General features: G+C 36.2%; 2 protein-coding genes across 4 annotated transcripts; one reads left to right on the plus strand and one right to left on the minus strand.

The window, feature by feature from the left end:
- Positions 1-6,320: 6,320 nt before the first annotated feature.
- On the minus strand, positions 6,321-9,158 carry LOC125247853 (major histocompatibility complex class I-related gene protein-like). 3 transcript variants are annotated; one of them, XM_048159374.1, is made up of 6 exons: positions 9,021-9,158; positions 8,057-8,233; positions 7,395-7,673; positions 6,896-7,174; positions 6,671-6,820; positions 6,321-6,563 (listed from the first exon to the last, which is right to left on the minus strand). In XM_048159374.1, the coding sequence occupies exons 1-6, from the start codon at positions 9,085-9,087 to the stop codon at positions 6,514-6,516; spliced, it is 1,002 nt and encodes a 333-aa protein (XP_048015331.1). In that variant the 5' UTR covers positions 9,088-9,158; the 3' UTR covers positions 6,321-6,513. The 3 variants fall into 3 exon arrangements, with proteins under 3 accessions (XP_048015331.1, XP_048015329.1, XP_048015330.1); XM_048159372.1 differs by having other exon boundaries at positions 7,985-8,233; XM_048159373.1 differs by having other exon boundaries at positions 6,322-6,563; positions 7,985-8,195.
- An 11,681-nt stretch (positions 9,159-20,839) lies between these two features.
- LOC125247856 (major histocompatibility complex class I-related gene protein-like) lies at positions 20,840-24,978 on the plus strand. The gene is made up of 7 exons (XM_048159377.1): positions 20,840-20,998; positions 21,891-22,145; positions 22,388-22,666; positions 22,773-23,051; positions 23,124-23,240; positions 23,405-23,437; positions 24,570-24,978. The coding sequence occupies exons 1-7, from the start codon at positions 20,938-20,940 to the stop codon at positions 24,596-24,598; spliced, it is 1,053 nt and encodes a 350-aa protein (XP_048015334.1). The 5' UTR covers positions 20,840-20,937; the 3' UTR covers positions 24,599-24,978.
- Positions 24,979-26,826: the final 1,848 nt, after the last annotated feature.

The following is a 26,826-nucleotide window of genomic DNA, read 5'->3' on the forward strand; positions in this document are numbered from 1 at the left end:
AATCAACTGATCAATTTCATCAGATCCCAACCCACACAGCAGGAGACTCCTAGGTGGATCCGCATTCAAGTCGCCAAACCCGCGTTACTGTCACATTCGTTTTGGAGCCGCTCAGAGGATCAGGTCCGCCTCCGGGCAGCGCCATAAATTCTACTGTCAATCAGCGGATCCTGAGCGGACCCATGTCGGATCCGCGGACGCGCACGCGCTTTTAATGTAACGCTTGTATCAATTTGCGGGTCCCAAATGGACCCGCCGCAGAGGTAAAGTTTTAATCGCGGATGCAGCGCGGAGCCAAGGCGGGGTCCGCGATCCGCCTTCGTTACAGATCCGTCAATGCGCGCAAGTGGACTCCGATACGGGTCCGTTCGCAGCAGAGGTGGAAAGTCCAGGGGTCAGAAAGTAAAAGTCCTGCCATATTTTTTTTTCCACACACTGAAGCGGTGTTAAAGTTAATGAGATAAATAAATGTTTAATTGAGTGATGATTGACCATTATTGAAGACACCTGATGATAACAAGCAGAATCACCAAAGGAGAAAATCACTATTTTTAAGTTACCATCACAGAGATCAGGGTTTGCTTTAGTTGAGCTCTTGACCCTTCACTTTTTAACATTAGAATTTGTGGGGGCTGCTATAACTGAGTTATAACAACCAGACAAACAAAGAGAAGTTGATCAGGTGGTGTTGGTTATGTTTCACATAATCATTATTTGATCTGAATCACTGAACTCATTTAGAGCCCAATATCTGAGTTAAATTTACATTATTCATTATAGCAGCACTGTGATTCTACAACAGAAGATCAGCTTTATCAATATAATCTGGATTTATTACAGATTTCTCAAAAGTTCAGAAAAAGAGTCTTTCTTTTAGGCACACACAGAGATCAAGAATCAGCGTATGAATCTCAACGACGGTGACAAGCAACATATTCTGATAAACAGATCAACTCTGAACACTAGAAAACAAGCCACTAAAAAGTCACAGAAAAACAGAAAAAAATAAAATAGTGAGAATAAAGAAAATTACTAAAACTATTCAGCTCATAATTTATTCATGCAGCAATGCATGATGGGAGCCGAGGATGAGTTTTGATTGGTGGCACCCAGAATGCATTGCAACATTCTTTTTGACAGTCACCACTGTTGAGATTCACAGGCTGATTCTTGATCTCTGTGTCTAAATGAGAGCTTTATTTTTTTTTTTTTTAAGAACAACTTTTGATGAAACCTTTGAATTATTTTGAAAAAAAAAAAAAAAAAACTGGATCTTGTGCAGTAGAATCACAGTGCTGCTGTAATCAATAATGGAAATCTAACTCAGAGATTGGGCTCTAAATGAGTTCAGTGATTCAGACCAAATAATGATTTTGTGAAACCATAACCAACACCCCCTGATCAACTTCGCTTGCCTGGTTGGTTTTAATGCAGTTAAAACTGCTCAAACAATCTCTAATGTTAAAAAGTCAAGGGTCAAGAGCTGAACTAAATCAAACCCTGACCTCAATGATGGTAACTTAACAATTGTGATTTTCTCCTTTAGTGATTCTGCTTGTTATCATCAGGGCTGCGTTCAGCCCCAGCAAAACGTTGCAAAGCGTTTTTTAAATGGAAACAGTGGTGCATTGAACACCCTGTTCTGATGATGCAAGAGTTGCAACTATGGCAGCTGAGAGGGCCATTCTTTGTGTTCTTTTTGAAGAATTTACAGAGCCTGATTAAATCTGTATAAATGCGTGTTTAATAATACAAAATACGCTCGATGTTACAGTCCCTGCCCTTGCCGTCCAGAATAAAAGAGAACATCCCAATCGAGTGAAGGGATTTGTGGAAACTTGAACTTATTGTGATCCAACATTTGTCTCGCATTTCAGCATGAAAAGACAAACATTTCAGGTGAAGGATAATCCACTTCTTACCTCTGAGACTGTGTTATGATCTAGGCTATATTATTTTTATTGTGAGTATTAGGCTTATCATTATTGCTGATCTCTGTTGTTGTGCTATGATATTGAAATATTTACCATTATATAATCAGAGGAGTATAGAAAAGTTTATTAAAGTGTCACTTCACAATACAATAGCAAAATATATAAGTATAGTATTTTTATGTTACATTAATACCCATTGTGTGAGCTGTCTCTTTAATACCGCGTTGTTTATATACACCTTGCCGCTGATTGGGCTGACATTTCTGACACACCCACCAAACAAGAGAAAACGTATCTCAAACCTGTTGCATACCATTTCTAGGAAACATGTCGTTCAACCCGGAAAACGTAGCAAAACGTTGCGCACCGGTTTGAGCTTGAACGTGCCCCAGGTGTCTTCAATAATGCTCAATAATCACTCAATTAATCACTTATTTATCTCATTAACTTTAACACCGCTTCAGTGGGTGGAAAAAAAAATATGGCAGGACTTTTACTTTCTGACCCCTGGACTTTCCACCTCTGCGCGATACCTCCGCGGCCGATCCGCCATGGAGTCCTTTTGCTGTGTGGGAATGTACATGTTAGTGTTGTAAATAATGATGTGCATGTTAGTATTGTAGCACAAAACATTCACAAAAGAAGTAATAAAATATAAAAGAGGACACTGAATGACAGGGTACTGACAGAGCAAATATATACATTAAAGATTTTGGTCTTTTTTTATAATCTTTTATCAATAAAAATCACATTAAAACCTTATCTTAGTAATCTAAAATGTTTTTTACACTGAGTCATAATGCACTAATGCCCATGTGACTTCAAACCTTTTTAGGCTTACAGTCAATCCAGCTCAACCAATGTAGAAGCTGCGGGTACAGAGTTTGTTTACTGCCATTACAGCAGCACAAATCACACTGGAAAACTGCTGCCTTGGACAGAATTTTTTTCACTATCATCATTTTACTTCCAGCTGTTACACCAAAAGGTAAATATCACTATGAGGCTGCTCCATTCTCCGTTCCCTCTGCCCCGCTCTGCTTGCCACAAAGTGTTTGGCTGGAGTCGAATGGGGAGCATGTCATCAGTCTCTTAAATACTGTGCACCGATAAGAGCAGCTGTTGATTATGGCAGTATAGTGTACAGTTCTGCATCTAACAAACTTCTAAACATATTAAAGCACAGTACAAATATAAACAGAGATGGCTCAAAGGATCCAGACTCTGGAATAACAGCAGCAGCATTTTACATAGGCCTACCTCAAAGTCAAAATATCAAAAAGAATCTCAGATCATATATCTGTATTACAGAGATAATAGCAATATTCCTTGCTCTTCAGTAGATAGAAGTACAACAATAAGATCAGTGATTTGTACAGACTCCCTTTCAGTTTGTCAAGTGGAATCAACAGCAAGACAAGATATGATATTTGAAGTGATGCAGAGTTTATTTAGAATAAGACAATCTGGACTTATAGCAAATAAACAAATTGACATTAAAGTGTAAATGGTAGCATTTGTGGCCAAATGGTTAGATTTGAACTTGTAACCCATAGATTGTGAGTTCGAGTCTCAGTAGCTACTGACAGGAAATGAAGGTGGAGGGAGTGAGTGGACAGTGCCACTTTAACTTTTTCACTTTCAATGAGTAAAGCAGAAGTAAAAGTAAAAGTTAGAAGTTAATAGAAAATTACATGAGAAAGAAATGGCAGAAGGAATGGGACAGTGGAACAAAAGGTATAGACACTTTCAAGAAAAAGCTGATCCAGAAAGAAGAAAATCAGCAGAATCAGCAGAACACGTAGGCCTACTTATAAAATGTGATGCATATTAAAGAGCAAGATTTCAACTATAAGCTTTAAGATCTTTGGGTATTATTTTCTTAATTAAAAGAAACAGAATAGTAATAGAAATTAGGATACGTTGTAAAACAGGTTGTTTGTTTGGCAGCTTCATGCGCTTCACACTCCTATCCAATAGGTGGAGTGAATGCACCATTTAAGTCGGTCTGCCAACCGCCATTAAACATCAGAAGAAGAAGATGAAAAGACGCAAACAGCCTACCCAAAGAATATACACTAACAAGAAGCGACACTCAATAGAACGTTCCGTTGAAACACCGCCGCCCAGCAGTTTCCGCCATTTTGGGGCGAAAGCGAGTCGGCAGTCCACTAGTTTATATGGCAATATCAGCTGCTTTGTTAGAAAAAACGTATATTAAGGACGTTGTCTAGTAACGTTCCCAGTACGTATTGAATGTTCTGTGAAGGTCCACCAAATAACGTTCCCCAAACCTTAAAAGAACTCCACATCGTGACCGTCTCTGAACGTTCTGGGAACGTTACTAGGCGACAGGTTACCCCGCTAGAAATTTTACGTTCCCAGAACATTCTCAGAACGTCCCCACTGGTGTTAAGGACGTTGTCTAGTAACGTTCCCAGTACATTCAGAGATGGTCATGATGTGGAGTTCTTTTAAGGTTTGGGGGACGTTATTTGGTGGACCTTCACAGAACATTCAGGACGTTCTGGGAATGTTTAGGGGACTATTACTATAGGACGTTCTGTTAATTTCCCAAATGTCCTCTTTGTAACCTTCTCGCGCATCCATAAAATAACCAAAATAGAACGTCCCCCTAAACTCACATTGGGAACGTTATTAAATGACTACCAGAGGACCATGTGGCAACGTTCAGTTAATGTCCCAAATGTCCTCTTTGTAACAGTCTTTTTTGACCATAAAATAACCAAAATTTAACGTCCCCCTAAAGTCATATAAGAACCCTTAAACTGCAGCACTTTCATTACCAAAAGAGGACTTTTTAGGAACGTCCCGAATGTTCTGTAAAGGTTCGGAATTTTCGTCACCTTTAGAGAACTTTTAGGGAACGTTGTGCAAGGTCCTCAGAACGTTGCCTTCTATGTGGGTCAGTCATATAATGCATGGCAATGGTAACAAAATCTACGAGAGTAAAAAAAAACATGCACAGACAAATCCAAATTAAACCCTGCGGCTCGTGACGACACATTGATGTCCCAAGACATGAAACGATCGGTTTGTGCGAGAAACCGAACAGTATTTATATAATTTTTTACCTCCAATACACCACTATGTCCAACTGCCTTGAGCGCGTGCACGGCATCCGATGCATGAGGTGTGTATGCGTTCTGGTGCCAGAAGTGATCTCTTGCGCGTATACGTCACTCACACAGAGCACAAACATTTTAGGCACGACGCCTAATCAAAATGGTACTTACTTACGCTTATCCGGATTGTTCAAACCGACTTAAAGCTGAAAGATTACGTTCTCTCGCGCGAACTCATTCAGGAGTGGTGACTTTCCACGTATTCCCAACTTCTGAGCCTGCTCGCCTGAAGTTACAGTTGATTGCTCTTCGGCTGGATATCAACACACTCATTAACGTACTAAAGTTATTGAGGGTCTGCAGCGATAATTTTTCCCCTGATGATTTTACATACCCAGGAGAGGATCACGTACATCAGCTGTGCCTATAGTTTTTCCACATCCAACTGAGGCATGTGAACAAGATCTTTGTATGTGTCCTTTTTATTTGTAAAGCTGCCCTTATGAAAAGTAACACAATAAAATGAAGTTTTGATGTAACAAAACCATGTTTTTTAGTGGTTTACTTCCATTTGTATAACAACTGTTGTACTACAGGCACCATGTTTAAACTACGCCAGAGCGCATACACACCTCATGCATCGGATGCCGTGCACGCGCTCAAGGCAGTTGGACATAGTGGTGTATTGGAGGTAAAAAATTATATAAATACTGTTCGATTTCTCGCACAAACCGATCGTTTCATGTCTTAGGACATCAATGTGTCGTCACGAGCCGCAGGGATTAATCTGGATTTGTCTACGCATGTTTTTTGACTCTCATACATTTTACCATTGACATGCATTATACGACTGACAGACTGCAACTGTTGGGGTTAAAAATCATCATTTGTGTTCAACTGAAGAAATAAAGTCACCTACATTTCGGATGCCCTGGGGGTAAGCAGATAAACATCAAAATTTCATTTTTGGATGAACTATCCCTTTAATGACAGTCTGAACACATTTCTTTCATTCAAGCTAAAAACCGCAAATTCCATTAACTTCAGGATGCTGGTTCCTGTTTTCTTCAGATTATGAAGGAAAAATAAAAAATATTTTATGAATATATACGATATGAAAAAAAAATATGTGTGCGTTTTATATATACTTTTTAGATTTAGATGAATGCAATAATTAATTTTCATCAACCAGTTCTCTTTAGATTACTGAAGATTTCACTCTATAGACAGAAACAAGGTCATAAGATAATAATACAAAAAAATATACAAAAAATAACATTTAAAACAGAATACTCATGTCACAAACTGCTCCGAGACACAAAGATTGAGGATCCACATGCAGTAGTTTATTAGAAGGGTAATCCAAAAACAGGCAAGAGGTCCAAATACAAGCAAGCAGTCCAAAAAACAGATACCAAGGCAGGAACGCAGGGAAACAGAAACAGAAGTTCTTGGTAGAGTGCCCTCTGGTGGATTGCACGGGCAACTGGTGATCATGACAACTCGCCAGAAGCAGCAGAATAAACACAGTTTGATGAAGGCACTGTATAACATGAAAAAATGCAGCATAATTATTCATGGCAATGAAATATGTAATATTAACTAAAATATATTTTACATTTATCTTAAGCATCACATCTATAGGCTTACCAGATGATTCACTATTCAATTTGCTTCTTGTCACACCTGCTCGTCTCCTCCTGTATTCATATATGACGGCTCCAGCCCCAAACACCATCAGAGCCAAAACTATCAGCACTGGCAGAATCACTGATTTAAATGGTTCACCAGGATCAAATTCTGAAACAAACAAGTTAAAAAGGTCACAAAAATTAGAAACAGTTCTGTAGTATATACTTTTTCACACTTCATTACCCAAAGTGACGTCCAGTTTGTTGTCCAGACTGAGGTGTGTGGCAGAGCAGGTGTATTTGTGTTTGTCTGCACTGATCTCCAGACTCTTCCTCATCTGGTACGTCCCGTCACCATTGGGCAGCAGATCTCCTCCAGTGATCTCATGATCAGATACAGGCTGTCCATCTCTGAACAGGGTCAGGTTGATGTGACGAGGGTAAAATCCTGTCGCCAAACAACTCACACGAAACCCTCCAGAATCTGAGTTTGCTTTCTGAATGAGTCTGACTCGCGGTTTCACTGTGGAAAGAAAAAAACAAAACAAGAGGTGATTCAGAAAACTATTTATACATTTATAAAATATTTATTTATTTATAAAAATAAATTATAAAATACATTTACTACATATTTTAAATGTATAAAATACATTTATTTTAAATCCTGAAGATTTACTCCAAACATCTGGAATTCTTTTCATAAAACACATTTAGGGAATGAAGAGGTGCTCTTGAGTATGTACCTTTTCTGTTAATTTGATCTTCTCTCTTTTTGAAGTATTTCTTGAGAGTATTTATACAAACTGGGTAAAAGGTATTTTCAACTTCCTGCTTAAATTCTTCCAGGTGCGGTTTGAGCTCATCTTGTGTAATATTTAAAATCACTTTATAAGTAAACGTGTTGTTAAAGTAACAGAGCTCATCTGTGGTGGAGCCTTTGGCAGCATCTCTGATAATCATCTGTCCAGGCTTGTCAAGGTCTAGCAGCTCACAGAGAACCAGTGTCTGATAAACTTCAAGATCTGTGAAGGAAATCAAAATCATAAGGTTGATTATACCATATGACTTTTCAGACTTTTTTTTTCTTCAAAAATTATAAGCATACTAATATTTTTTAAGTAGATTTTTTTTTTAATAGTAGATTATGCCAAACTATTTTAAAAAGGTTTCTTTTAATTCTTATATTACTAATTTTTTCACCTAAAAAGCAAAATCAATTTAAAATCAAACAAAAAATATGCTCATTATGAGGATGTATTTATGCAATTGAATATGTACAATATGAACTGCATTTTTAAATAGATTAATAGATGTCATTGAGTCACATACTTACTGTCATTTTGTCTGTCTTGCCTTAACAGATCTGATCTTCTCAAAAAGGAGTTATACATGTAGTCACTTATACCCTTTATGTAGTGTGAATTCATCACATCCTCTTCATTCGTCGTATTCCCTCTTGCAAAATATGTCTCTGAATCATAATATCCAACTGTGATGTCATCCAAAAATGTTGTGCTACTAAATTGAGGAAATTGTGTTTTTCCCTGAATGTAAGTTGAAAACAACCACAAAGAGTGAGAACCTGAAAATAGATTATTGTTGGTTATTTTTATTATGAATAAGTAGTAACTATATGAGACTGTATACAATATTTAAAAAAAAAAAGGTGAAATGTAGGTGGGGCACACTGTAACATTTGAGGGGCACGTTGTAATAACACGACTATTTAAAATGGTATCTGAACTAATTAAAAAAAGTATACTAGACAAAGTAAAATATTTTGTCAAAATACAATTATTAACTTTTTCATATAAAATAATGGCAGCCATTTTTTTAATTATTAAAAATAAACATTATTTGACAACATGCAAAACAGGCCAACTCTAGGCATGGGCAGGGGTGAGCTGATCCCACCCAAACGTCTGCCTTGCCCACCCAATCTTAATTTGGGCACAGCTAATCTTAGTTTATCTGTTTTTTTAAGATTTGTGCATTGATTAAAAACAGATTAAAATCTGAGGCTTTGATGAAGTTTGATAAAGGGCTGTAGAATGCCTAGAATGCAGTATTTTTGTTTTATTAGCTGAAAGTAACGGCGGGCGCGTTACAGTGTACATTCACTCACAAGACGCTTCGGACTTCGGTAAAGAGTCAGGTAAAGTTGGTTTTATATTCGCACATTCGGACTTCTGCTTTCAATAACTTTGTGAATCTGCATTTTTAAAAAAAAAAAAAAAAAAGGCTAAAAAAGTGACGCACTGGTCAGGGAGGACATGATACGCGATAATCTGCATTAATCTTGAATTTATTCGTTGAAAAACATTAGGTTTTAAATTTGTAATTACATTTTAAAACGCAAAAAAACTTACCATCTGATGCAGATAGAGGTGGAAGTGCAAGTACAAAAACGAGGACATAGGCTACAATTCTGTCCATGTGCACTGTATGCTTTTAGTCTTCATCTTTAAGAAATGTACCTGCACAGGTACCAACAAGTTTGTGGCTGCGTCTCTTCTTCTTTACTTTTTTTAACGTGTTACATCCTGTGTGTATATCGCCACCTATATATATATATATATATATATATATATATATATATATATATATATATACTGTTAATGGTGTATACATAAATAAAGAAAAAATAAAATAAAACAAATAAAGAAAAAAAATGTAATACCGTCAGTGTATTAATGAAATAAGACCACATATTTGTACTAAATGTGTGAAATTAATGTGGGGAATAAAAAACTCTGAACCACAAGTGAATTTACACAAACTGAGAAAGTGAAAGTTTTAAGTTGTGCCCCAATACTTTTATCATTTTCATGAAAGTGAAAGTCATTGCCAAGATTCCAAGGCTTATATTTTAAATTAAAATAAAAAATAATAAAGATTAAAAGTTTTATTGTATACAGTCTCATATATACTATGGTTACTACTTCACAATAAAAATAACCAACAATAATCATTTTGTGTGTGTGTATGTGTGTGTGTGTGTGTGGTTGTTTTCAACATACATGGGAGAAACACAATTTCCTGAATTTAGTTACTCAACAACTTTGGATGACATCACAGTTGGATATTATAATCAAAGACGATAGAATAACACAAGACGTGTCACTCGTATTGTTTTGAATGGGAGAAAGTGTAACGCGCAATATGGCGGAATAAGTCCCGCCTTCTAAATAAGAGCCAATCGCCGACTGGTAAAGTCATCGCGTCACTGCAGCAGCCGTTAGAAGCACCGGTTTCTATAGAAACAGTCAGACGCGCCTCTGAAACAAGGCAGAAGAGACGCGCATTTAGGTCTGCGCATGCGCATTAGCTTGATCCAGCCTAAAAAATACAGTTTTTTGTCATGATTCAAGCGTTTGGATAAAACATGTATAAGACAGCTGTTGTCAGATTTCATTGGTGATTTCAAATATGAAATGTAATCGTAAGGTTGGCGAACAGTTTTGGAGAATTTGATGTTTCCCCATTCAAAGAGATAGGGCATCATGCCCAGGATGCCCAAGAGGCGTTTCAAAGATGGCCGCCGAGTGAAATGACTTGTCTTAAAGGGACTTTGTTATAATTCAGAGACATATATTCCAAGAGCGAATATGAAGAATGAGGATGATGTGATGAATTCAGATTACATAAAGGATATAAGTGACTACATGTATAACTCCTTTTTGAGAAGATCAAAACTGTTAGGCAAGACAGACAAAATGACAGTATGTGGCTCAATGACATCTATTATTTAAAAATCCATAAAATATATTCAATTGTTTAAATTTTGCTTTTTAGGTGATATAATCTGTGATATATAATTTTTTCCTGCTTCGCTACTGTTCGGACGCTCTTGCTTACAGCTCCGCGCTTTGCTCTATTGCTTTTATATTTTATCTCCTAATTTTAACTACAGCAAATCAGCACAGCGTTCAAACGACAAATCTTGGCACCAACAAACATTTTAACTGGAAGAATTGCTACAAAAAAGGGGAATTTTTATGCAACCAGCCTCCCACTGACGGCAGCCATCAACTTACATTCCGGAGAAGGGAAAATACAGCTGCCTACATCCAAAAGGATTAGAAATAACATGCCTCCTCTGTTTGAAGAATCTACCTGCTGCACAAACTGCCAGAGACTTCTACAAAGGATTGCAGTTCTTGAAACAAAGTTACTTGCGGGACTACCAAACCAGACGGAACACACAACAGAGCTTCATCATGGACGTCCTCAGCACACAGTCGGTGAGTCCCATGAATCTAATGCCCCTAAACAGACCATACTGAGTGCCGAAACTGATCAACATACAAATCGATGGCACACACAGGGAGCGAGACCCAAAGGCACTCGAGACATCAGATTGTCACGAGTATCACATATTGCAGTAGCATCCTCTACCCCAAACACTGCCCAGAGAGTGCAAACACTGATTCAATGTCACTACCATTGATTTTTTTTATTGGAATTTCAACATTTTTTCAACATTAATTGAGGGTGCAAAAGTGATATTGATTCAATGATGTTAATGTTGACACGTTAACATTGATTCAACATTATTTCAATCATTGCTTGCTATCTGGGTGGTTCCCTACCACTGCCAATATCTGGAGAACAGATTTGAAATGTTAATGAATGTGGGTGAGGAATCCCCAAACATGATCAGACACAGATCAAATCAGCCAGTAGCTAACACCGATGCTAACTGCCGCTCAAGTTCGAGCAGACAGCGGCACTCAGCTCTTAGAGCACACTGTTAGACCTTGCTGTAGAAAAACGGCATAAATTAAGAACATGCATCAGAAAAACTGGGAATGTTGAACAACAACCACTTGATTTTGCATTGTTGCCTAATGTCTGTTAAATCTCTTGTATTTAACCAGAAAGAACACACATGAATGAATGACTGTAACTATATGTTACTGCCTCTGAAATAAAGCAACATGCAGCATAACATTGATGTTTTCTGGCTCATCCTGGACTGAAGCACAGGCTCTACTCTCCAGCACAATGGTGACCCACAAAACACATGACAGAAACCCTCTAAATCCCAACAGAACAAGAAACACTAACAGATCTCTCAAGATCTCAGCATCTTCAGTTATTACAATCCTGACTTTATTTCATATTAAAGTTATTATTGAGAATTAACAGAGGTTTAGATGTTGATGTTCTATTGAATAAAATAATAAAGTTTGAAGTTACCGTTCTGGTGGTCAGTGCTTGCTTTAGTTGAGCTCTTGACCCTCTACACTTTAAAATGAGTATTTCTCAGATTGCTGTAACTGTGTGTTTCTGATGCATGTTTGTTATAGCAAAAAAAAAAAAAAGAAAAAGAAAAAGAAAAAGAAAAAGAAAAGAAAAATCCTCAGATAAAGTGGTCTGACTCACTGATAGCAGAGTCTGGTCTCTATCTAAAGTGTTTAATATCAGTTATAATTTAAAGTACCAAAACTGTAGTACTATAAACAATTTCTTTTTTTCTGTGGTGGTCATGCAGACTCACACAGACATCAAGAATCAGCGTATGAATCTCAACAAAAAACTCAGATCAATGTCACAAAACAAGCTACTAAAGTCACAAAAAAGCTTTGTTGATTGACCTTTTTTTATGCTTTTTAAAGTGAAGGTATTTGATCATAATAATTCAGGAAATACTTGTAAAATGACAGCGTTTTTCAGTTTATTTAAATTAGGATATTTTACTTTAATTCTACAGGGTTTTTTGGCTGCCATACATTTGATCTTTTTACCATTTAACTGTTTTGTTACTGTTTAATTACTGATTATTTTTGGAATTTTACATTTGTTTGTAAGAAAACAGAAAAAATACTGTGTAAAAATACAGTAAATTTTCTGTAAAAAATATGTGAATTAATGTAATTTTTCATTAATGTCATAACACATAAAATAACAGCCGAGTTGTTAATTTACATACATTGTATTTTTACAGAGTTTTGAGTATAATTTAAAATAAAAGATAATGACTGTAAAAAATCACAGTTATTTTCCATAAAATTAGGATTTTTTTTTTTACAGTGTAGGAGCCATACAATTTACTGATGACTTGAATTAAAAAACTGTTCTATTGCGCTTCTGATTTGGCAGTGAAATTGTGAAGATGTGAAGGATTCTGTGGTCCAGTTAGTATTTTCACCCCATAATGGCGGCCGCGCTACCGGAGCGTCATCTAGTGGTTGTTACCCAAAAAGTATCAAAGTGTCGCCTCTTGTGTTCTCTTTACTTAGGCTACCTATTCTATTTCATGTAATGCGCGAATCGGTGGGCGGGGCTAAACAGGCAGGAATGAAGTAGGCGTTGATCTTCTTCTGCAGAGGCGGTGCTTGTTGCCCTTTGACGTCATAGATCCCCACTTTGTAAATCCTGTCGTTTTCTGGGTCTGGTGCCAATTAAAGCTTTTATTGGACTAACAAGGAAGTTTTCAGCTCTAAAACTTACAGGATATTCTTAAAGTATGATGACAAATGATATGTCAAAAGCTCAAGGAAAATTTGATTTCTCAGTTCATGACCCCTTTAATCATGTGGAAATCCTTTCCATGATTTTTTTATGTTCGTTCAAAGAGTTATTTTTTTGAGTGTACATGGACCCACACACAATCGTGGACACACTCTAGATTTAATTATTAGTAAAGGTCTAAACATTTCATCCATTGTCATTAAGGATGTAGCGCTATCTGATCATTTCTGTATTTTCTTTGATATATTGATCTCTCCGACTGTTGAAGTTAGATCTTTCTCTGTCAAAAAGCGATGCTTAAATGAGAATACTAGTGCACTGTTTATGAAGGTTATATCTTTAACACCAAGCATATCTGCAGACTCTATTGATTTTCTCCTTGATTCTTTTAACTCAAAAGTTCAGAATGTCATTGATAACATTGCTCCTGTGAAAGTCAGGAAGAAAAGTGGTAGACAAAAAGCACTGTGGAGAAACTCAACAGCAGTGCAAAATATGAAAAGACAATGCAGAAAAGCTGAGCACATGTGGTGAAAGACAAAACTCGAAATCCACTATAACATCTATAAAGATAACCTTCATGCTTTCAATGTGGAACTAAGCTAGACAGACCTTCTTCTCAAATATTATAAACAGAAACTTAAACAACACCCGCACTCTTTTTGCTACTGTAGAGAGACTAACAAACCCCCCAAGTCAGATTCCCAGTGAAATACTCTCAGACAGCAAATGCTGTGAGTTTGCTTCTTTCTTCTCTGAGAAAATTAATAATATCAGAAAAGCGATCAGCACATCCTTGAGCTGCACTGGAGTAAAACAGATCAGATCACAACCTCAGAAAGTAGCTATTATATCTGTTTTCGAAGCAATTGATGGTAAAATTTTGGAAGAAACAGTACAGCACCTTAAAACATCAACCTGCGCCCTTGACACACTTCCAACATCTTTTTTCAAAAGCATGTTTAACTGTTTAGAAGCAGATCTCATAGAAGTAGTAAACGCCTCACTTCTCTCTGGGACTTTTCCAAAATCCCTGAAAACTGCAGTTGTTAAGCTCCTCCTGAAAAAGAGCAATCTGGATAACACCATATTGAGCAACTACAGACCAATCTCAAATCTTGCTTTCATAGGCAAGATCATTGAAAAAGTTGTTTTCAATCAGCTGAACAAGTTCTTAAGCTTGAATGGATACTTTGACAACTTTCAATCTGGTTTCCGACCACATCACAGCACAGAGACAGCGGTCATAAAGATAATAAATGATATTTGCCTAAACACAGATATAGGTAAATTATCAGTGCTGGTTCTACTCGACCTCAGTGCTGCATTTGACACTGTCGATCACAACATTCTTCTTGACAGGCTGGAAAACTGGGTTGGGCTTTCTGGGATGGTCCTTAAATGGTTCAGGTCATACTTAGAAGGGAGAGGTTATTATGTGAGTATCGGTGACCATAAGTCTGAGTGGACATCCATGACATGCAGAGTCCCTCAAGGTTCAATACTTGCACCCCTCCTGTTCAACCTATATATGCTGCCACTGAGCCAAATAATGAGAAAGAACCAAATTGCATATCACAGCTATGCAGATGACACCCAGATTTACCTAGCCCTATCACCTAACGACTACAGCCCCATTGACTCCCTGTGCCAATGCATTGATGAAATTAAAAATTGGATGTGCCTAAACTTCCTTCAGTTAAACAAAGACAAAACTGAAGTCATTGCATTTGGAAACAAAGATGAAGTTCTCAAAGTGAACACGTACCTTCACTCTAGGGGTCAAACAACTAAAAATCAAGTCAGGAATCTTGGTGTGATTTTGGAGTCAGACCTGAGTTTCAGTAGCCATGTAAAGACAATATCTAAATCAGCATATTATCATCTCAAAAATATTGCAAGAATTAGATGCTTTGTCTCCAGTCAAGACTTAGAGAAACTTGTTCATGCTTTCATCACCAGCAGGGTGGATTATTGTAATGGGCTCCTCAGTGGCCTTCCCAAAAAGACCATAAGACAGCTGCAGCTCGTACAGAACGCTGCTGCCAGGATTCTGAGCAGAACCCGAAAACATGAACACATCACACCAGTCCTCAGGTCCTTGCACTGGCTTCCAGTTGCATTTAGAATTGATTTTAAAGTACTGTTACCTGTTTATAAATCACTCAATGGCCTAGGACCTCAATACATTGCAGATATGCTCATAGAATATAAACCTAACAGATCACTCAGATCATCAGGATCAAGTCATTTAGAAATACCAAGGATTCACTCAAAGCAAGGAGAGTCTGCTTTTAGCTGTTATGCCAGCCGCAGCTGGAACCAGCTTCCAGAACAGATCAGGTGTGCTCCAACAGTAGCCACATTCAAATCCAGACTCAAAACACATCTTTTTATCTATGCATTTGCTGATTGAGCACTGTGCTATGGTCGAACTGTTTGCATTTTATTTTATACGTATTATCTTTTTATTCGTTTAATTCCTTTTCCTGTTTTTATTTAATTTTTAATGTATTTTATATCTTTTATGTATCATCTTGTTATTTCTGACTTTTAATGCATTTTAAATATTGCTGTCTGGTTGAAAGAGCTGGGAGAATTAGGAAGAAAGCATTTGTCATTAGGTTAAAATTTGGATAAGGGGACAAACATGGGGAAATTTGAGCTGTAGTGCATGGTTAAGATATCTCTGGATTACAGTCAGGACACTTTCCAAAGGGGAAATTTGAACTGCGTTGCATAGATAAGATATCTCCGGAAGGGGGATTAGGGCTGTGTGGCGCAGTTTGAGGTGTCTTGGCAAAAGGGGAGATTGAAACTTTGTTTATCAGTTTGAAGTGCCTTAACAGGTAGCAGTCCTGTTGTGCGAGGAAGATCCGTTTAGATCCACTCTGACGGACAACAACAACAACAACAACAACAACAATAAAAAACTCCCTAAGACTTCCTAGCTCATCCATCCAGATAGCAAAATTCTCTGTTTTTACTATTATTTCTATTCCTTATGTTCTATTTTTATTATTCTTCTTTATGTAAAGCACTTTGAATTACCCATTGTGTATGAAATGTGCTATACAAATAAAATTGCCTTACCTTGCCTTGCCTTGATATCAGAATTAAAAGAAAACATTTTTTAAAATAGTTTTGCATAATCTTCTATTATCGTTTCTTTCTTAAAAATAACAAAAATATTAGTATGCTTATAATTTTTGAAAAGAAAAACAAAACCTTTTTGTCTGAATAATCAAAAGTTATGTTAAAACATGCAGATAAAACACATAAACCCTTTATGATTTTGATTTCCTTCACAGATCTTGAAGTTTATCAGACACTGGTTCTCTGTGAGCTGCTAGACCTCAACAAGCCTGGACAGATGATTATCAGAGATGCTGCCAGAGGCTCCACCACAGATGAGCTGCATTACTTTAACAACACATTTACTTATAAAGTGATTTTAAATATTACACAAGATGAGATCAAACCGCACCTGGAAGAATTTAAGCAGGAAGCTGAAAATACCTTTTACCCAGTTTGTAGAAATGGCAGTAAATGGCACTCATTAAAGTATATGCGTGAGACATCACTGCCGTTGTCAGAGCGCGATCAGACCTCACTAAGCGAGTGCTGAACGCAGTTGGACATAGTGTTTTAGAGGTAAAAAATGATATAAATACTGTTCGGTTTCTCACACAAACCGATCGTTTTGTGTCTTAGGACATCAATGTGCCGTCACGAGCCGCAGGGTTTAATTTGGATTTGTCTATGCATGTTTTTTGACTCTTATAAATTGTGTTACCATTCACTCGCATTATACGACTGACAGACGGCAATGGTTGGAGTTAAAAATCATCATTTGTGTTCTACTGAGGAAACAAAGTCACCTACATCTTGGATGCGCTGGGGATAAGCAGATAACAATCAAATTTTCATTTTTGGGTGAACTATCCCTTTAATACCAGGGGTTCCCTTTAAAGTAATGTTGTTTACCAACTCATAATGAGAACTGATTGGTGAAAGTTAATTATTGCATTTGTATTTTTAAATTCTATAAAATCTAAAAAAGTGTGTATATAATTTGTTTTTTTTTCAGAATCTTAAAAAAACATGTAAACAACTTGAATAAAAGAAATGTGTTCAGACTGTCATTAATGTTAGACTGTTCAGCAGTCAAGACAAGTTAAAGACAGCGCACACAAGAAGACTCTTCTGGATTTATATATCATCAATACGTGACCTGTTCAGTGATGTGAGCTGCATTTTACATGCCGGATAGAAATGGTGGCTAACAAGAAAAAAAAAATCTAGCATTACTTTTGTCTTTTCTTGAAGAGAAAATGAAGAAAACGAAGATGTGTGTGTTCAGTAAGTGGTGGTTTGTTGTTGTGTCATAAATTGCATCATCAGGTGCACTCCTATTGGTCAAAAATTCTAACACTGACAGAATTTCGTTGGAGGTAAAATTTGATCACAGTGGTCATTAATTGGCTGTTGGTGAACATGTGGAGATCAGAGTCTTCAGATTTAGGCCCAGGACCAAAGGACTCTTTTATGATTCTCAAAATTTGTCTCAGACGGCTAAATCGTGGCCAAAATCGTACAGTGTTAACCCGGCTTTAATACATGTACCATGTTGTGCTTCAGTTGGACTTTGTTAGTTTTGCTCTGTTCTCAGTTCAGTTTTCCTGTTCATGCTCATCCGTTGTAATGGTTTTTGATTTGCCCTCATGTGCTTCACCTGTGTCTCAATTACCTTGTTTAGTCCCAGTGTGTCCCATTGTATTTATAGGCCTGTTTTTGATTGTCTTTGTCTGATCTTGTCTATGTAACAGTGGTCGTTTTATTTCACGTTACCCTGAGAAGTGTTATTTAGCACTTGATTTATTTAAAAAGAACTGCCTGCAGCTAGATCCAGCTTTTTTATTTTCATCCTGATAGTGTTTTTTTTTTTTTACAATAATCATTAAAACCTCTTTTATGAGTTGAAAAATAAATAACTGCATTTGTAATATCTGTAGCATCTTTTCATTCATATAAATCATGGCACCTATTTTTCTCTTCTGTTTTCTTGTCTGTTTCTCTTCATGATGTTTTACACATAACTTTAACTGAGATTAATAATTACTCACACTCATGTTCCAAACCTTTTAAGAAATTTCTGTTTTTTCTTTTTCTTTTTCTTTTTTTTTCTAAATCATTAGGATGCTGAAAAATGATTTAAAGTTTATTGAAGTTCTGTGATCTTTTACTATATATGAATAGATTAATGGACATTTTGGACAGGAGGATTTTTATATACAAATATTGAACAGGATGATTGTATACATTTTTATCACTTAGCTTAAATATGTATTTTTATTTTATTTAATAATAAAAAATTCAGAAGCTACATAACATATTCAAATTTTTCCCAGAATACAAAATACGTATATTTCAACCAACCAGTTATCCTCAATGTTCGTCTCCATTCCTTACTAAACAGAACTTATACTGACACCTGGTGGTGTGGATGCAGCATCACCAAACGTTTTCAGCTATCATCACCATCAATCCACTTCATGAAAATCATTTTTTATTAGGTTACTGATATGAAGGGAGTCTTCACTTCACTGTGAGTGGACATGGTTTAAACATTTTTCAGAAGTATTGTTCATTGTGTAAAACCATATATTATTTTGACTCAACCAGTAGCATTAGCTGATTTTTTTTTAATCTCTTTCATTGAATCTTTGAGTACCTTTATATAAAAAAAAAAGACTTGAAAGTAGACTGGCATATGTTTCTCTCTCCACAACTATGTCTCTGCTCTAACAAAATATCTGAGATTTTTCCAGAAAATAAAACTTGCAACTTGTTTGAAACCTTGTTCCTGCCTCATTCACTGACTGTGGCGAAAAACATCTTTTTACCAGCTTGAGAACAGCATGATATTTTTTTGTTTTCCTGTGTGTGCTGTCATTCCCAACAGCTGTTTTTACAGGTGTGTGCCTTTAATCAGGTAGTACAAGTGTTGTGTATTTTAATTGTGTATTTTGAACAAGTACAGCTACAGTCAGCATGTTGAGATCCCACAACAAAACTTCAAAATATATGACTGATTCAGTTTCGCTGTGGGATCTCAACATGCTGACTAACTGAAAATGACTTTTATTGCTGTTTCTCACAGGTTCTCACTCCTTGCAGTTCCTTGTAACTTGCATTAAAAGAGAGACGCCACTTCCTGAATTTAGTGTTTTATACATGTTGGATGACATCCCAGTTGGATATTATGATTCAGAGACGAACAGCTTCATTCCAAGACGAAATACTACAAATGAAGTTGAGGAGGTTGATCTCATAAATTATGGCATTAGGGAATATTTGCAACCTTTTATTTTGGGAAGACTTGCTGGAAGATTTGTGAACAAAACAAAGTAAGTGCAATGGGAAAACATACAAGTGACATTTAGACAAATTTTGCATGTATCATGCATGCAATAATTTCTTTAAAAAAAATAAAACTTAAGCTACTAAAGTTATGAACATACACTTTGGTGGTATTTGTTAAGAATAATATTCTCAATCTTAACAGGTACTGCAGTTCATCAGATGATGAATTTGTGTGAAGTGTGACAATGACAAACCCGGGGAGTTCATCACAAAGATTGCTTTTGAGGGTTCCACTACAGATGAAATGCATTTCACTGATAACAAATTAACATATGAAGGCATAGAAAAACTGACAACACATCTAGAGATACACAAATGGCGTTGACTGCCTATGGGGTGTTTTGAGTCACGGATACAAATGATCGAAGGCATGCACATGGCCTGAAAATGGCTTAAAAATTAATATTTTCCTTTTTTCATGAGTGAATAAGTGCTTATAAAAAGTTGATCATCAGGCTCTGGAGTTCAAACTAAATATTACTTGTAAGAATACTGTGGAAAGACAGACAAATTAGACAGACAAAACCATAAAGAAACATCAGAAAATTAATTTATTATATTTCCATCTTATTAAGACACAAAAAATACAACTTGATCATTTTTTTCAAAATATGACTTTTAATTTTGATTTTAATATTTGTATCCCTCAGGATACGTTGCCACTTTGGGGATATAAATTCATTGAAAACTGAACTCTTGTTTGGCAATGCCTTTTACAACATTTTAAACTATTTTAAAACATTTTATACTCTAACAACATACAATAAACATCCTTTGTAACACATTCTGATAAACAATAAGTGATAAACAATATTTATGAATACATTTATAATGTAAACTCAAGTTAATTTGACACAGTTTGACAGAGACCATAAAGAGAGATCAGAAAGTTCATGCTATTTTACATCTAATTACTAATTACATCTAATTTTCACATTACTTGCTGAAAAATATGTTGTACACAATCTACTTCATGCCTTCTGTCCTCTAATTGATAGTTCATACTTTTTTTATCAAGTCTTTTTTTGCTCATAAATTTGCTTACGTATTGAATTGTAAATATGTTAAATATATCAACTTTTATCATAAGGTGAGTAGATTTCCCACTACAGGTGGTCATGTAGTTTTTAAATGCTGCCCTTGAGCTAAACAAAAAAAAATATGAAGAAAGTCAATAAATATTCACAACAAACACCCTTTCAACAAGAAATGAGACAAGTGGCCAGGAGAGCATTTGGAGAGAGCATTAGATGTCCAGAGACGCGCAGAATGACGTAGAATTCACGGTCAGATGACGTAGAAGACGTCGGTTCAACTTTCATTTCGAAAGTATTTTTCAACCATGACGGATTGACGTCTTTTCCACGGTAATTAAACGTCCAGATGTTTCCTGAGAGAATTCTTTTCATTATCATCATTTTACTTCCAGCAGTTTCACCAAGAGGTAAGTGTTATATGCAGATTTTTAAATGTTTATATGTTGTATTTGACATCAAGAAATACATTTTCTGTTGTTGCTAGTGAAGAATATTCAAGATTTAAAAACTGAAAGTGACAGTCACAGCTGAGGTGAAGTCAGGTGAATTGGGCGGTAAAAGATTCCGTTAGGTCAGATAAGGTTGGCGTGTCAAAGCAGGGTGATTCTTCCGGATGAATTTTTCCGTTTTTTTAGGCTTAAAATCACCCCCGTGAATCGTGTTCAGGGTTATGCTGGTTACTGTATGATGACTGAAATCGCGAAATGGCCTTAAACAATTAACTAAATACACTGCGAAAATGTTATGTTTTCTAATACGTCATGGGCGGAACGCTCGAGCGCTTTGGAAAGGAGAAAGTTGCGCGTGCGTTTCCGTGCGTTAGACGCGCCATATGAACGGCATCTTAAAAGAGTTCAAATGGTTCAACGCGCCACACAATAACTACACAGAAACACAATAACTACAAAGGACTTCCAGCCACAGCCTTAGATGAAATCAACCGAAGATAAAACACATTAAATCTCTCAAAATCTGATTAAACATCTCCACAAACAACATATTATCTCAGTAACTTTAACTCTGCTTCAGTGTTATTTTCACTCTATGTAGAGAGGGACCATATGTTCTCTGAGCAGAGCTGATTTAACTATGGGGATTTTGCTGTGTATATAAGTGTGGTTTTATTGTGGTCACTTGATTACCCAACAACCCATTGTGTCTTACGATGTGTAACACATCTTAAATAAATTCAACATGTAAAAATGGTATGTTTAATTATGGTTGAAGCCTGGGCTGGAGTGGGGTCCATTTTTAAGGTGCGTTCCCGCCATGCTGAAATCACCGTAATTGTTTTTACAGGTTCTCACTCTCTGTGGATGCTTATAACTTACATTAATGGAGAAACACAATTTCCTAAATTATCTGCCACATTTATGCTGGATGATATCACAGTAGGATATTATGATTATGAGACAAGAAGCTACGTTGCAAGAGGAAATACTACAAATGAAGATGATGTAGTGGATCCAAATCACCTCAATACCATAAGCAATTATATGATTGCTCATTTTATTGATAGATCAGATTATCTGAGACCCATCAACCACACAGAAAGTAAGTTCATTTGGATTAATTATTTTTAGCTTTGAGACAGATAATTATATCACTGCTTATGTTATGACTGTGTTCCGTGTCTATTAATGAAAGATAGATACATACAAAGTTTCTTTTTGTAAAAAAATATATATATAAGTTCTCCAGATGAATTGAAATGGTAAATATTTGTTTATAATTTAGAGCTAGTTTTTAAATGGTTCCTGTTGGCAGGTGTATTGACATTTTTTCTTTCCAAACAGGTCATGTAGTTTATCAGGTGATGGCTCTTTGTGAACATCTTGACAATGATAAATCTGGCCAAATGATCACCAAGAATGCATATAGAGGCTCTACAATTGACGAACTGCATTTTTTGGATGGCGAATTCACATATCACGGTTCTTTAAATTTCACGACTCAGCAAATAAAACCCTATCTAGAACTGTCCATGTGGCGTCATGAGAATATATTCTACCCAGCCTGCATAAAAACTCTGAAGAATTACCTCAAAAAGAGAGGAACACAAGTCAACAGAAAAAGTACTTATACGTGTATTTTCTCAATGCAATGATATTATAATTACATACATTTATATTCATAGGTACATTCCCTTATTCATTTTTCTCTCATTTTTTCCTTCTACAGTAAAGCCGCGAGTCAGACTCATTCAGAAATCAAACTCAGATTCTGGAGGGTTTCGTGTGAGTTGTTTGGCGACAGGATTTTACCCTCGTCACATCAACCTGACCCTGTTCAGAGATGGACAGCCTGTATCTGATCATGAGATCACTGGAGGAGATCTGCTGCCCAATGGTGACGGGACGTACCAGATGAGGAAGAGTCTGGAGATCAGTGCAGACAAACACAAATACACCTGCTCTGCCACACACCTCAGTCTGGACAACAAACTGGACATCACTTTGGGTATGAGCTCTTACAGAAAACAATTTAACAATCAAAACAAATCAAGTCTCTCATCTGTGGTTTATGTTTCAGAGTATGAACACGGGGAACCATTTAAATCAGTGATTCCTTCAGTTCTGATGGTTTTGACTCTGATGGTGTTTGGAACTGCAGCATATGCTAAAACTGCATGGAAAAAACGACGTGCAGGTATGACAAGAATTAAAATAGATATGGGTTTAGAGAACAACTTACTGGAATTTTCAACATAATGGACATTTCATCTATTCCTTTAAGACAATATGTATAATTTGGGTATTCATAGTGTTTAGCTATAGTATAATATTGCCTTATTTCTTCATTTTTTGATTTAGATTCATGTAGAAGTGTTTATTCTACTCCTTCTTGTAAGTACTTTTAGTTCCTTATTTGTTAACGATTATATAATGCATTAATTGTCAGTTTGTTCTCAAACAGAAAATACTGTTGTCACAAACCATGTCTGTCCATGTTGCATGTACACCTGTAAGCAATGTTGGGGGTAAATGTGAACATACATTTACTCATCTCACTTGCATGAAAACATTCAGTATTCCTCAAAATGAATAAAAACAGTGAAATGCAATCTCAGAATTTCATGCAAACCTGTAATAATTAGCTATTTTAAATTACACTAATATACTTTATGTATTTAATCTCACTTTATTAACCAATGTCTTTGCTGCTGACCTTCAATGATCCAATTCAACCTACTAATAAGCAAAAATGACTGTAGATTAGATTTAGAAATAAGCATTATTTCACAACAGCATTATTTCACTTGTGAAAGCACATTATAAGGGGCGTTAGAACACGTTTTTTTCTATTCCAATGCGCTACTTTCCCATTGTTTTTCTAACAGATGGACGTGCATGACCGTTATGCTCACGTCTCGCGGCTTTTGCAGCGCCTCGCACATGAGTGCCGCGTTTTTAAGACGCCGTGTCAAGTTAAAAGAATTTCAACTTTTACACGCAGCGCCGCTCATCAATGTCAGTTCCAAAACAGTGGACCAATCAGAAGAACTCAGAGGCGGGGCTCGTTATTATCTTATTTTCTTTTTTTTCCATGTCAAAACTCGTATCTATCAATTCTTCTGTTTGCCTATTTCTGTTATTTCCGTTATTGTCGCATCACATCTCAAACGCACGTCTCGAGACCCTCGCGTTCTATGCTGTGCTTTGCGGTTTTAGACGCATTCTGTCTGAATGGCCGTTATCATTATTATACATTATTTTATAATATCACGGGTTCAGTTCCGTTTCAGCGTTGTATTTTCTTGATTATCAGTCATAACATGTCCACATATCAGCATTTCACTTTTATATCAGTTTTATTGATATATTAATTTTAAAATAGTGTTTTTAAATTTTGCTGCCATCTTACTGCTAGATTAAGGTTACTGACTAAAGACTTCCAACTTTATTGTGTACAGTAAAATTTGTAAAATGAGCAGTAATTTCTCATGAACATTCACTAAGCATTATATTTCATTTTCAGCATCTAAAGAATCCCTGGAATCTCAATAAAAATAAATGATGTGATGTCCTGACCCAAAACAACATGGATGAGTGGAGAAACATCTTCAAACAAACAAAACATATAGGCTACTGATAAACTGTCAGAGTTTTCTTTTTTCATCGAGAAACTATTTACTACTTTTAAATATTATAGATACTAAATTGATGCCACATAAATCCCATTATAATTCACTTGTTGAGACTTCAATGTCTGCAGGCAGTGCTGGGTGTTGTGTAATATTCAGTTCCTGTGAAAAACTGTTCCAGTGGGTGGAGAATATGAATATTCATGATGTTTCCCATTATGGGCGTGTCCTTAAAGGGATAGTTCACCCAAAAATGAAAATTTGATGTTTATCTGCTTACCCCCAGCGCATCCAAGATGTAGGTGACTTTGTTTCTTCAGTAGAACACAAATGATAATTTTTAACTCCAACCGTTGCCGTCTGTCAGTCAAATAATGGGAGTGAATGGGAACTCGAACAATAAGAGTCGAAAAAACGTGCTTAGACAAAATCCAAATCCAAATCTCGTGATGACACACTGATGTCCTAAGACATTTTTTACCTCTAATACACCACAATGTCATTTTTTACCTCTAATACACCACAATGTCCAACTGCGTTCAGCACTCGCTTAGTAAGGTCTGATCACGCTCTGACAGCGGAAGTAATGTCTAGCACTCATTGAAGTATATGCGTGAGACATCACTGCCGTTGTCAGAGCGCGATCAGACCTCACTAAGCGAGTGCTGAACGCAGTTGGAAATAGTGGTGTATTAGAGGTAAAAAATGATATAAATACTGTTTGGTTTCTTGCACAAACCGATCATTTCGTGTCTTAGGACATCAATGTGTCATCACGAGCCGCAGGGTTTAATTTGGATTTGTCTAAGCATGTTTTTTCGACTCTTATTGTTCGAGTTCCCATCTACTCCCATTATTTGACTGACAGACGGCAATGGTTGGAGTTAAAAATCATCATTTGTGTTCTACTGAAGAAACAAAGTCACCTACATCTTGGATGTGCTGGGGGTAAGCAGATAAACATCAAATTTTCATTTTTGGGTGAAATATCCCTTTAAGACAGTGCAAAGGAATGGAACTGAAAATATTAGAGCAAGCTCCTCAAATAGCAACTTTTTAATGGATTATTTTAAAAAGGTAATGCAGTTTCAATGTTAAGCAAAAGTTCACATTTTCAAAACAATGCATAGTTTGTGTGATAAATCGTATGAGCTGTTTTGCCTGATTTATACAGGCATTCAGATTAATAGTTAAGGACACAACAGAGCAAACAATGAGCGAATAATGCTAGTCTAGACTAATACAGTTTTTTACTCTTTGTTTTTAGCTTCTGACGCTTTAAATTTTATGTGAATAGTTTGATTAGTAGCCTAGTTGTCATTCAGTGATTAGTACTGCAGTGTGTTGATAACAAAACCTCTACAAATGTATCAATGGACTAATAAAAATGTATATAGCTAGCCTGATGTGAGTATTCCGTGTCATCCTTTCTTGTTTATTTTGTATCTAGCCAGTGTTTCACAGCCTCATACACCCCTTAAGCATGGCTCAAGTTCCCTTTATCAAGCACGTTTTCCTGTTTTCTCATAATATACTGGACATCATGTAGAATTATAATTAAAGTCACACAAGTAAATGCACATTTACTTGTATCTGTTTTTTAAAGCTTTAACAGTGAAAAAGCGAAAGTGACATGTGAAGGCCATTATGGTAACACATACTCGGAATTTGTCCTCTGCATTTTATCCATCCAAGTTAGTGCACACACATTAGCAGTGAATAGTGAACACATGCTGAATGTTGAAATCTGTGTGAATCAGGCACTATCAGCTGCAAGACATTGTTACAAATACCAATTAAAATTTTCACAAAATGTTCAAACTTTAAAACATCATTATTAAACATGAAAATTAATCATCTAACAACTACATTTAACAGAAGTGATCTATTTACTACTTCTCTTTCTTTGAAACCACAAACTGTGATTTCTTGATCAAACAAAATAAAGAGATTTACAAAAACAAAGTTCTAAGTGGCCAACCAAAGGGAACATGAATCACCATAATGGTGAAAAAAAAAAACACTTTTTAGGAAAATCAACATTAATTTATGAAGTCAGCTTCTCAAATTATTCAGTTGTATTGACAATTAAAAATTACAGATAACTTTGGGAAAAGAGTAGATGCAACTGCAGATGTGAAGGAAATGGGT

The sequence above is a fragment of the Megalobrama amblycephala genome, linkage group LG15, assembly GCF_018812025.1.
Source record: "Megalobrama amblycephala isolate DHTTF-2021 linkage group LG15, ASM1881202v1, whole genome shotgun sequence".
In the NCBI taxonomy this organism is placed as follows: domain Eukaryota; kingdom Metazoa; phylum Chordata; class Actinopteri; order Cypriniformes; family Xenocyprididae; genus Megalobrama; species Megalobrama amblycephala.

What these genes read in the sequence shown, in the direction of transcription:
- LOC125247853 (XM_048159372.1), bottom strand. Translation starts at nt 9,087, where the DNA reads ATGGACAGAATTGTAGCCTATGTCCTCGTTTTTGTACTTGCACTTCCA. An exon ending in CAAACTGGACGTCACTTTGG is followed by an intron (nt 6,821 to 6,895) that starts GTAATGAAGTGT and finishes TGTTTGTTTCAG; the next exon opens with AATTTGATCCTGGTGAACCA. An exon ending in ATTGAATAGTGAATCATCTG is followed by an intron (nt 6,564 to 6,670) that starts GTAAGCCTATAG and finishes CATGTTATACAG; the next exon opens with TGCCTTCATCAAACTGTGTT.
- LOC125247856 (XM_048159377.1), top strand. Translation starts at nt 20,938, where the DNA reads ATGTTTCCTGAGAGAATTCTTTTCATTATCATCATTTTACTTCCAGCA. An exon ending in ATGGAAAAAACGACGTGCAG is followed by an intron (nt 23,241 to 23,404) that starts GTATGACAAGAA and finishes TTTTTGATTTAG; the next exon opens with ATTCATGTAGAAGTGTTTAT. An exon ending in TGTTTATTCTACTCCTTCTT is followed by an intron (nt 23,438 to 24,569) that starts GTAAGTACTTTT and finishes TTTCATTTTCAG; the next exon opens with CATCTAAAGAATCCCTGGAA.